A 12,196-nucleotide genomic window follows, 5' to 3' on the forward strand; every position below is an offset into this window, starting at 1 on the left:
TCAATATTAAGAGCTGCCTTTGCAATGGATGTTCTTCGGTAGGCATTAATATGGAACACAAATATCCTCACATTCTGTGCCATTTCAAAGACTGAACTAATGTTCTCATCCCCACCCAAAATCTCAATTTTTACCCATCTTGGTTAACTTCTCAACATTATTTCATCTAGATTTCTTCTCACCCACTTTTCTTTTCCACATAATTCCGAAGCAAATTCCAGACATCATATCACTTTACTTTAAATATTGCAGTACCTCTAAAAGATAAGCATTATTTAAAAACAACCACACTATGGGGTGCCTGGCTGGCTCAGTCAGAAGACCATGTGACTCTTCATCTCAGGTTTGTGAATTTGAGCCCAATGTTGAGTGTAGAGATTACTTAAAAATAAAATCTTTATTTTTTTAAAAAAAGATTTTATTTATTTGAAATAGTGAGTGAGTGACAGAGCATGAGCAGGGCATGAGGGGCAGAGGGAGAGGGAGAATCAAGCACCCTGCTGAGCAGAGAGCCCTACATGGGGCTTGATCCTAGAATCCCAGGATTATGACCTGAGCTGAAAGCAGACACTTAACTGACTGAGCCACCCGGGTGTCCCTTGAAAATAAAATCTCCCCAAAAAAGAGTTAAAAAAATAACAATACCATTATCAAAACCTAAAAAATAAGTGATTATTTGATACTAAATATCCAGTTAATGTTCAAATGTCAACTATTTCAAGCATCCAAATAAAGTTCAAGTTCTTTTAATCCATGTTTTTTTCTTTTCTTGCAATTTATTTGTGGAAGAAACCAAATTGTCTTTCAACTTTCCCAGTCTAGATTTGCTGATTATGATTCGGCCATGTCAATTAACATGTTCTTCTATCCTCTGTATTTCCTGAAATTTAAGGGTTATATCTGGAAGCTATATCAAATCCAAGTGTGATGGTTTCTTGACAAAAGTACTTCTTGGGTGGTGTTACGTACTTTCATTAAGACATACAATCTACTCCCTCCCTGATGATTATTGCTAGATCTCTTAATTGGTGAGGGGTTGAAAATTTGATATTCTATCACTCTTCATTTATCTATACCAATACACACTACAAAACATTTCTAGAAGGAGAAATTTCCCTTCATCAACAATTTGGTCACCCAGAAATATGGTTCATATTGAGAAAGCAGAATAAATGCTTGGTTTTTTCTATTTACCAAGTTTCAAAGTAACAAGTTGGTTTGCTGGCATCCTCCAAGTTGACCAATGAATTTTATGTTAGTATCATTATGAACTCCTGCATTAAAACACATTTGATGTGTTGCAAACTGTTGCAGTTATTATTTTTATTGATGCTTACGTTGTACCATCTTTGCCAGTGGGAAGCAATTCAAGTTGGCTCTTGGATCCTTTTCAGTTGTCTTTCATAGCTGCCTTGTTTTCCAGTATGCCAAGATGTTCCAGACTCCTACTGTACACTTTCTGCCCCAGAACTGAAATCACCCATTTCTTCAAGGAGGCTTAGTTCCTTTTGGGGGGAAATGGAATGTGGAGATCACAATCAGGATGTTACTCAACTGGTCATAATTTCTAGGTCATTGTTCACAGCCCCAAACGAGGAGATTTTGTTGTTATTGTTTCTCAGCCTTATTTAAGATAAAGTACTTCATACTGATACTTCCAATTCAAGTCCAGGATTCACTTAACTTTATCAGTCTGACACCTTTACTTCCTTCATCCTGAATTCTTTCTGATCCCTTCAGCCAGAAGTAACGGAACACCCTTTCAATTATACCACCACTTCAACAACTGTCATGTCAATTAACATATGATCTTTGATTTATTGTTACTTTTGTATATATTGTATCCTCTCTACCAAATGGTAAGCAATTGAGGACAGAATTCACATCTTTTTATTCTTTAAGATAAAAATCCTAAACTGCTAATGTAATTCCTGACATGTAAATACCCCTTTTTCTTTATATTCCTCAAAGTATGGAACAAACAGTACTATACATTCACTAAAATTCAATATATGATTATTAAATGAACCCAACTTTTCAGATGTGAAGTATTGGGAACTCTAATTTTAGTGGCAATTAGGTTAGCATACTGAGGTTGTTTGAAATTAAGTTTTATTTCACAGATATAAAACAGTTCCAAACATTTACAAGTTGTACAAAGGCTGGTAGCCTTTATGTTTTAAAAGTCCTATCCTAAGAGAATAGGAAAAGTTCAAGACCACACAAAGACATTCCGAATTATAGGTTCAGGGAATGGGGAATACAAAGAAGGTGTTCTAATCAACTACAAAATCCTGAAACCATTTTTTTGATTGAAGGAAAATGAAAAATACTGGATTTTCAAACAGTGTGAAATCACACTTTGGTCTGAAACACATTTAGCTTTGTTTTTTATTCAGATGTATACATAAAAATTATATAAAATGCCACTAAGATGAACCATTCAAAGGCTTAATAAAAAAGAGGTAGGGAATGAAAATGAAAGAATTTATTTTGGTAGTTCTTCAATAATGATGCGAGATACTGAATTCCATCCAGTAGAGGCGTCTCCCTTCGGATAATCGGAACAAGTCCCAACCCAGATAGCAACATCCACTAAGCCGGCTCCAATGCCTTCACAAAGTCCTTCCACTGCAGAAGAGAGATGAAAGTTACACCTTTCTTTAGAACAAAAAACAAAAATCCTCATCTAAATTTTATGACTTAAGCAAGTTAGATAACAAATCTATTTAATGCACAGTGAATTAAAAATCCTAATACTTACTAAGGACTTCATAAAGAGAAGTTCTCTTTTTCTTACCACAGAAATATTTTTTAAAAATGTATATTATCCACCCGATGATAAAAGCTGAACAGGCGGTTTTCTTACAGGTTTCAGCCATAAAACCTGAATCTGTTTAGTTACCCAAAGTTACTATTTAGGTGACTGGAAAAAAAAAGCAATTTATTTGACTAAACAAAGGAAGCCCACACTTTTCAAAGCCAAGACTTTCTTTGATATGCAGATCTTTTTTTTTTTTTAAAAAAAAAAGCTTTTCCAACACTTACCTATACACTTGATGGGTAGAAGAAAGGGCCTTTGTAATAGTAAAAGATGTTCTAGAATAATTATACCAGTCCTTCAATCTGGGAATCTCATTTTACACGGAATTTCCTCGCAGTGAAAAAGAAACGACCTTGCTTTTCCTCTGTGTTCTTATGCTTTATAAATATACAACTTTTCTCAGGTTCTCTGGACATTCACCTACTAATATACAACTTGCATTCCATCTTACCAAGGTCCTTCTATAGTAATACTTTTTAAAATTCCCCTAATGGTTATTTTAACAGACAAAAAGATACATGTCTGTTTAAGGGGGTAGAGGAACCAAAGGTTGCCAGATTCTTTCAGAAAATGAGTCCTGACCTATAAAACAGCATAGGGATGCCATCATGTGACTGGTCAAGTTTCCTATTTGGTAGGTTGGTACATTCCAGCTGAGCCTCACAGACGTAGATCTGAAGCAATCTTCTTCAGAATCCAGAGACTTGACTATGGTTCAGGCCCCTTTCACGCCTGGGAGAATGAAGTAGTGTGGCCACAATCCCATAATCTAGGGCCATGCTGAGAGAAAATGCCCAGAAATACTCATGTTCTCCCAAGTTCTGCATATCCATGGTCTAGACGCTTGTTCAACTCACACTACAGGACATAAGACAAATTTGGGTCCTCAGTCTCACAGGAGAGTCAAATGGTCACTTCATGGTCATGAACCATATATAACCAATATAACGTTTTTTGAATGAATGAACATTTTTGCTGTAATAATATAGTATCACAACTTATGAAGCACCTGAAACATGTGGGATGAGGGATTTCTAGACCTGTTTTCCTCATAGACCCAGGTAACAAGGTGACATTCAAATGTTTTTCGAACTCCCATGGGCATTGTCCGAGGCTTTAAGTCATCTCGATGTGCTAAGCATGAGGTGTCTCCTTTCTCTCAAGAAAGAGTATCAGTGTGCAAGGGAAAGTGATTTTATTACAGAAGTAACCTTCTACCACCTTACTACAAAAACTGTCATAAATAACAAATTACTTCTGACATTCCACCCAAGTGGTCATACCAAATGACCAACGTGGGTTGGTCATACCAACACCACGGTTGGGAAATGACATGTTAAATAATTTATAAAGTATATACATGTATAGGTCACAGTTCCTGGGCCTGATGGCTCATATTATATGATATTAGCACAAACACCTTAAAGGTAGGTAATACAATAGAAGGTAAGTTGCTTATACCAACTATATCTATCACATATACACCATATAGTATATGGTGTTCAGTATGTACCTATATATACCAAACATACATCACTTCCTGGTAGAATTTTCATTTTATGTCTAGGTTTACTTTACTAGAAAGACTGCTTCTTAGGTGGAAAACCTATCATCCTTTCCAGTACAAGTATCCCAGGACCTAGTGATCAAGCTTTTTAACCTGATTAAAGACAGGGTTAGGGAGATAAGAGGGAAGACAAGGAGTGGTTTCTGTCCTGAATACTGATTCTACTGTCCAGCATAACTCATTTGATTTCCCTGGACCTTCTCTATGCGCCGAGAGAGGGAGTTACAACATCTTTTTTGTATCTCAAGGATCCTCTGGGGATTTGAGGAAGAATGAAGAAGAGATGCTCTTGACTTCTCAGGAATAAATGTGCTATATTAGTTTTGGGGCTCAGTAATCTATCTGACTTGGATCCCCAAGCATGCTGAAATATGATTTCCTCTGGTTAACAGTGGAGGGATCTCTTCTCTTCTCTCTGCCATTTTTAAGTACGAGGTTAGTGAGAAATCCCTGCAAGAAATCAGGGAAACGAAGCTAGTGATAGATATGTCTTGTGATTCTTCCAGCATAGTTATCATGGTGTGTTACCTGCTGTGACTCAAGAAGCCAAAATGGTTGGCAGCCAAGTACTGACAGTGGTGTCTCTGGGTGATGACATTAACGGATATCCCTTTTCCTTTTTTTTTTGGGGGGGGGGGTAGACTTCCAAACTTTCTTTAATGAATCTTAGAATAAAACAAACCAATAATTTATTTTCCACAGCCTAAGTGACCACTGGTTTAAATGTCTTTTCTCTTATACTAGAAACAGAGAATGCAATATAGAAATGTTCTCTTTTACAAATTCAGCAGACAATATCTATCCTTTTAAAGGACAAGGCAGAGAAATAATCTCCTTATCAATAAAAGCTAGTGGATCTCAACCTTGGCTGAGCATTAAACTAACTAGAAGCAATTCTGAAATCACTGCCTTGGCTGTATCTAGACCCATTAGGTTCTACTCCCTGGAAAGGGGTACCCAGGTACGGGGATTTTTTTTTAAGTTTCCTAGTTGAGCCTCATGTGTAGCCAGGGTTGAAAACCTGCTTAAAAAAAAAAAAAAGAAAGAAAGAAAAGAAAAGAAAAAAGAAAAGAAAAGAAAAAAAAGAAGAAAAGAAAAGAAAAGAAAAGAAAAAAGAAAAGAAAAAAGAAAAGAAAAGAAAAGAAAAGAAAAGAAAAGAAAAGAAAAGAAAAGAAAAGAAAAGAAAAGAAAACCTGCTCTATGGCATAATGGGCTGTTTTGCTGTTTCATCTAACTCAGTGATTTCCAACCTTGGGGATCTTTTAAAAAAATATGGTCTTATCCCCAGAGATTCCGATTCATTTGGTCAGAGATGGGACCCTGGCATCTGTGTATTTTTTTAAAGATCCATCTCAGGGAATTCTGAAATGCAACTGGGATGAAGATTAAGATACTGAAAACTTGCTCTAGGTCTCTTTTTGTCACAGGCTGGTGAGCCAACATGATAGTGGGTTCAAAACCAACTTTTGGTCTCTAAAGACATAAGGCACATCCTGCAGTCATTGTTCTACATACCAGAAGAAGTGCGATGAATATTAATTGTTGAATTGAGTTCAGGGCTTCCTTGGTCCAAATAAATTATGGCTTCAATGGGAAGAGGTCCTGAACATTCAGCTCCATTGAACGTGAAATACCAACGCTGACAGCATGCATTTCTGCATTTTAACCGAAGTGAGCCACTGAACAAAACTCTCAGGGCACTGTTTGAGCGCATCTTGGTAAATGTACACTCCTATCACAAACACAGAAATAGGATTAGCTTTTCACTTTTCATTTAAAAGACGCTTTCAAGTTGTATTGTGAATTTTTTTAACTTTCCTTTTCTTCAAACTACATTTTAAAAAGCTTAACTTTTACAGAAGGAGAGAGATTCTCTGCAAGGTAGATAAGAGACTCTGATATTAGGAACGCTAAGAAAATCAAATTATGGCATTCTTGGAATTCTTCACACCATGGACTAATGGTATATTTTAGTTTTACTCAAAACAGCTAGTCTTCTTCAATCTTTTAAACCAAACCAATATCTCTATTTTTTTTCTTTTTTCATTCCAAAAATATTTCCTGAGCCCTATGTACTGGATGCTACAGTTACAACAGTAAATGAAACAGAATCTCTGCCCTCATGGAACTTATATTCTAGACTAGCACTGTCTCTATATATTTATTCTTGAGCCATTTCTTCATGAGCAACAGCAAACAGTACCAGGGGTAAAGCATAGGTGGAGGTTTTTGTCTTTACCTATATGAAACAATTAGAAGGCCCTAGTTTTTTCTCTCATTTCTCTTAGCAAAACTTCTGTCTACTGGCTCACAGTCTACTATCTTTTACTTTCAGAAAGCTCTCAAACTCATTCTGACTGCTTCTAAAAGAAACCTAAAAACATAATAATTCAGAGTCCATAGGGATAGTTTTAGAGACAACTCAGCAACTTTTGATCGGCTATATAAATAAGTAACCAGTCTATCAATGTCAGATGTGTAAAGAATCAGGCAACATTCTAACAAAATGCTTTCTAAGAAATCACATATGAAAATAAAAATGGTCACAGTCATCAAAACTCTGGAAGCTCTATGGAAATCCTAGCACACAAAATTCAAACAAGACAGTCTCAAACATTTATATATATATTTAAAGATTTATTCATGAGACACATGGGAAGAGAGAGAGGCAGAGACACAGGCAGAGGGAGAATCAGGCTCCATGTAGGGAGGCCCGACATGGGACTCGATCCCGGGTCTCCAGGATCATGCCCCGGGCCGAAGGCAGGTGCCCAACCGCTGAGCCACCCAGGCATCCCTCAAATATTTTTATATATAATTGAGCAGACAGTAAAGAGCTGAGATGAGGGCATCTCGGAGTTTTGTGAAAATAAAATCTCTTGTACTTGATTTGCCTGGTGGTGGGAGTGCTTAATATCAAGGAATAACATTGAATAATGATAATATATACACAGAACCATGTACAAAGTTGGTTGTAAAAAAAAAGAAAGAAGAAAGAAAGAAAGAAAGAAAGAAGAAAGAAAGAAAGAAAGAAAGAAAGAAAGAAAGAAAGAAAGAAAGAAAGAAAGAAAGAAAGAAGAAAGAAAGAGGCTTAGGAATAGCACCAGCTTCTTAAACTCTGTGCCATCCCAGTAGCCAGTTACTTTTGAAGTAAACACTAATTAAAGTGACTGAACCATTAACCAAAATTTATTGCTAGACAGGCTCTTTTGAGTACTTTCTCCCCTTAAATGTTGCAGAAAAATTTTAAATGCTCACTGTAGTACAACTCTGGTCCATTCCACTTCTCTCAAACTTAGCATTTTTAAGCATGAACTTCTCACTTCGAGACAATTCCTATCACATTGTTAGTTTCTTGGAAATTTCTTCCCATCCTTATGTTTAGAGCCATAGCAAAATTTCTTATATAAATTAAATTTAAGTTCACTTTAGAACAAGATTGGAAAGTTGTTTACTGTCCAACACAGACACTTACACTCTCCCTTTTTGTTTGCATTTTTAAAAAAAGAGTAAGTTATTTTAGACATTATTAATGGTGATTTGTCTTAGAAATACCTTCTTAAAATTAACTCTGAAATATTATCTTTTTAATTCATTAATTCTAACTTAGCCACGGCATCCCTACTCCTTAATTTTGTAAAAAGTTTCCTAGCAAAAATAAAATAAAATAAAATCTTAAACTCACTCTCAACTATGAAAACTCTTAAGTTTTGCTTCAACTTTAAAATAATTCAGACTTTACTTACCGCAATTTTTCCAAGATCTATGCCATAATTGAGCGAACTCCATGAACACTGCTTGTAGTTAGGTGTCCAGGACTCTTCAAAACTTTCCCTCAAGCATTCCCCCTTTTCTCCTTTGAATCCATCTCGACCTGGGATCCCAGGGGTACCAGGAATGCCATTGGCCCCAGGGCTTCCATCTCGCCCAGGCACCCCTGCAGGTCCTTGTAAGCACATTCCATTATACTAGAGCAGAAAAAGGGAAAAGGGACAAACCCTCACCACTCAAGATTCAAAGACTCATTCTGATTAGAACTGCATTCTTTTTTAAAGATTTATCTTACTTGAGGGAGAGCAGGGGGAGGGGCAGAGAGAGGGGGAGACAAGCAGACTCCCTCCTAATTGTGGAGCCCAATGTGGGCATTCCATTTGAGGTCAACAGGCTCAACTGGGGGCTTAATGAGGGGCTCGATCTTAGGACCCTAAGATCATGACCTGAGCCCAAACTAAGAGTTCGTTGCTTAACCAGGTGAGCCACCCAGGGGCCCATAGAATTGTATTTATTTTGAGTCGTTGGAGTCAAGAATCTCTTCATACTCCTGGTTTATACTCTCGATGAGTTTTATAGAGAATTGATTTTTTTTAGAGAATTGATTTTTTTAGAGAATTGATTTTAAAGTTATTTCTAAAATATTGAGATTTCTTTCCATTCTTTTTATTGCAGGCTGCACACACACACACACACACACACACACACAGAAATCAAAGAAGACAAAATGTTTTCATTTGCCTGCTTTTTTCTGTTGCTTATTTAAAAGCATACATAATTTTTAAATTGCTATATTCCAGGGTGAACATAATTAGATATACTATTTTTTTCTTCTAACCCTATATGCTGTAAAGGACTGGGATTTCAGAATGATAATTTAAAAATTTTATGCTAGCATTGCACTATTTGGGGATACTTAGGTTATTTCTATTTTTTTTCTATCATTAGTACTATTGTAATGAAAATTGTCATCCATATGGCTTTTTTCTTCTTTTGAGTCATTTCCCTCAGACATAGTCCTAGAAATATAATTATTTTAAAAATCTTGGTTGGGGATCCCTGGGTGGCTCAGTGGTTTAGCGCCTGCCTCTGGCCCACGGCGTGATCCTGGAGTCCCGGGATCAAGTCCCACATCAGGCTCCCTGCATGGAGCCTGCTTCTCCCTCTGCCTGTGTCTCTGCCTCTCTCTCTGTGTCTCTCATGAATAAATAAATAAAAATCTTTAAAAAATAAAATAAAAAATAAAAATAAAAATCTTGGTTAATAATTATCTTATACCAGCAGTATCTTTGATTCAGATTGCACATCTCCTGCTTCTTTCTATTTTTACGTGAAGGAAGGGTCCCTAGGGTAAAATTTCTTTTTTTTTAAAGATTTATTTATTATTTATTTATTTATTTACGATAGAGAGAGAGAGAGGCAGAGACAAATTTTTACTGAAGTATAAAATATTCTAAAACAGCTTGGTCTATTTTATACTCTTAATAGCAGACACATGTAATGTGTGAACATACATTTCAAGTGAGAAGGGAAAAACAATAAGACTTCTTCTGATATTTTTTTTTCACTATTATTCCTGTTGGGGCAAGATGCTACACAAAGTTTTATTTTCTTACATATCAGCTCTCAATCAGGGACAGTTTTGTCCTCTAGGGTACACTTAGCAAATGTCTGGAGGCATTTTTGGTTGTCACAAGCTGAGGCGAGAGGTTACTGCCAGCATCTCATGGGTATATGTACAGGTGCTGCTAAACATCCTACAATGCACAGGACAGTTCCCATAACAAAGAATTATCTAGCCCCAAATGTCATAGTGCCGAGGCGGAGAATTCTTATTCAGTTTTTTTATCTAAAGACTGCATTTCAGTGGCCATATAATTTTATTGAATTTGGTTCCATGGGTATTACATCTGTCTTCTTTCGCTTTAAAATGCGCTTAGCGCTGGGCAGGGGTTCTATAAAGGTCTGTAGAATGAACCCCCTGTTTCTTCCATTGGCCACCAGGGGGCAGAGCTCGCTGGAAGCTTGAAAGGAACGCTTTGAAAGAACCTGTACAAAGAAGGTGCTTTATACAATCTGTTGAGACCTTCTCAATGACCGCATGAACATTTTTTTTCCTCCAGCAAAACCAAATCCAATCTACAGGATGCACCTGAGCTTGGCAGCACAATAAGCTTTTCCAAGTTGGGCAAGAGTTGTGGGAAACCGCAGGTACTGTAAATCCATGGAGGAAAAGAAAAAATTGCTAGCTTTATGGAGAAAAGGGGTATTTTGTGTATCATAATTACAAATTCATAAAATGCAAACTGCACATGAACCACAGACATTTGGTGCAGTTTTAAATAATTTAGACACTTAAAATAGAACTGTAGCCCTGAATACATTGTCTGCTTTGTGGGGCAGAATTACATAGCACATCACCAAAAAGTGCAGTGTGCAATGGCAGGAATTTTTTTCCAGAGCTTTTGAATCTGGCATAGAACTAGCTGCCAGGGAATCTGGTTTATTAGCTTAGTTTATAGTGGCAGCTTGACAAATTTGAAACAGTTTTTTTTTTTATCAAAACAATGCCCCCCCTTATGTACTGCAATGTCTGCAAACCATATTTGTCTGCAAATAAGATTGATTTAAAGACTGAAATTTATTATGTGCAAGGAATATGGTAGCTGTGAAAGGACAGCTCTTGACACAGGGCGGAGGACTGCTCTGCCCTCCACTGGGTTTGTTGACTTTTGCAGGGTAAGAGCTTTAAGCAAAAAGACTTTCGCGTGGATTAGCCCCTCAGAAAGCACTTGGGCTATTTATTTGTTCTCCTGAAAACTGTCTTCCTCCTTAGCTCCACTGTGATGCTCTTGCTTGGTGGCCACAGGCTGAGGACCCAGGGCATCTGGGAGAGCTGAGTGCCCATCTGCCCAAACAGAACAATGAAATGGGTCCTTCGAGGGTTGGTGCCGGGTCCCTTCATTTTTCCCTTCCGGCCTTAATCCCTCTGAGCCATTCCTGTCCCGAGCTGTGGTCGTCCAACAAAGTAAATTGCAGCCCACACTTCCTAGGAAGATGACCCAACATGACTCATAGTCTTCAAGTCACAAAGAGCTGGACGGATGCTTCGTGAGGGTTGTTATTCGCTCCCGCAGGCAGACGTGGCCACCGGCGCCAACACAGGACACGTCGCCGGGCTCGGGCTCTGGCCCAGGCCCACCCAGGACCGCGTCGGCGAGGCCGGGTGTCCCAGCCGCTCCCAGGCCCACCCTCTCATGCCCCGGAGCTTCTCAGCCGACCCCCACTGCCTCGCGAGCCCTCTGCATCCCCTTGGGGTGGGGGAGGCCCTCAGAGGCCAGAACTTACTGGGCGGCTCCCTGCATTTTGGGGCGTCGCACCCCCGCCCCGCCACGGCCCCGCCGCCCGCACCCCCCGGCCCCACGGTGCACGCGGCCCCGGACCAGCGGGGCACCCCGGGCCCGCACACCCACAGACGCGCCGTGCCGACCGCCCCACCCCAACAGCTGGAGCCCCGCGGACTCACCAGGTCCACCACCTCCCTCGGCCGCAGCAGCGCCTTTTGCTTCCCCTTGGGAGTCTCGGAGGCGCTCGACGGCGCGCGCAGCTGCAGCAGCAGGAGCAGCAGGAGCAGCAGGAGGCCGAGGAGCCGCGGCGGGGAGGCGGCGGCGGGGCCCTGGGGGCGCATGGCGTGGGGGGCGCGGGGGGCGCGGGGGCGCGGGGCGCGGGGGGCGCGGGGGGCGCGGGGGCGCGGGGGCGCGGGGCGCGGGGGGCGCGGGGCGCGGGGGGCGCGGGGGGCGCGGGGGGCGCGGGGCCGGGACGCGATCGGAGCCGGGCCCGGCGCGCTGCGAGGCCGCCGCAGGCTGCACCAATGCCCCTTTCACCGCGCGCCCGCCCCTCTGGACACCGGAGTTTCCATCCCGTAAGAGGCGGGAGCCCCCACCCGGGCCCACACGGGGCGGGCCGACAGCCGGTCCCGCCCTCGGGCGCCGCGGGGACCCTGGCGGAGAGCGGCCCGCGGAGCGGGAGGGGAG

At 40.4% G+C, this 12,196-nt stretch overlaps 1 protein-coding gene across 1 annotated transcript; it reads right to left on the reverse strand.

Annotated features, from left to right (window-relative positions):
- Positions 1-2,090: 2,090 nt before the first annotated feature.
- On the reverse strand, positions 2,091-11,853 carry CTHRC1 (collagen triple helix repeat containing 1). Its single transcript, XM_041769003.1, has 4 exons — positions 11,689-11,853; positions 8,138-8,359; positions 5,907-6,123; positions 2,091-2,631 (listed from the first exon to the last, which is right to left on the reverse strand). Exons 1-4 carry the CDS (start codon positions 11,848-11,850, stop codon positions 2,489-2,491), a joined length of 744 nt encoding a protein of 247 aa, XP_041624937.1. The 5' UTR covers positions 11,851-11,853; the 3' UTR covers positions 2,091-2,488.
- Positions 11,854-12,196: the final 343 nt, after the last annotated feature.

Source organism: Vulpes lagopus, chromosome 9, assembly GCF_018345385.1.
Source record: "Vulpes lagopus strain Blue_001 chromosome 9, ASM1834538v1, whole genome shotgun sequence".
Taxonomy (NCBI): domain Eukaryota; kingdom Metazoa; phylum Chordata; class Mammalia; order Carnivora; family Canidae; genus Vulpes; species Vulpes lagopus.

Bases quoted from the DNA above. Each gene is read 5' to 3' on its own strand.
- CTHRC1 (XM_041769003.1), bottom strand. From the start codon at position 11,850: ATGCGCCCCCAGGGCCCCGCCGCCGCCTCCCCGCCGCGGCTCCTCGGC. The intron at 8,360-11,688 runs GTGAGTCCGCGG...TTTCTGCTCTAG, and splicing joins CGAGGGAGGTGGTGGACCTG to TATAATGGAATGTGCTTACA. The intron at 2,632-5,906 runs GTATGTAGAACA...TCTCTTCTGCAG, and splicing joins TATTCATCGCACTTCTTCTG to TGGAAGGACTTTGTGAAGGC.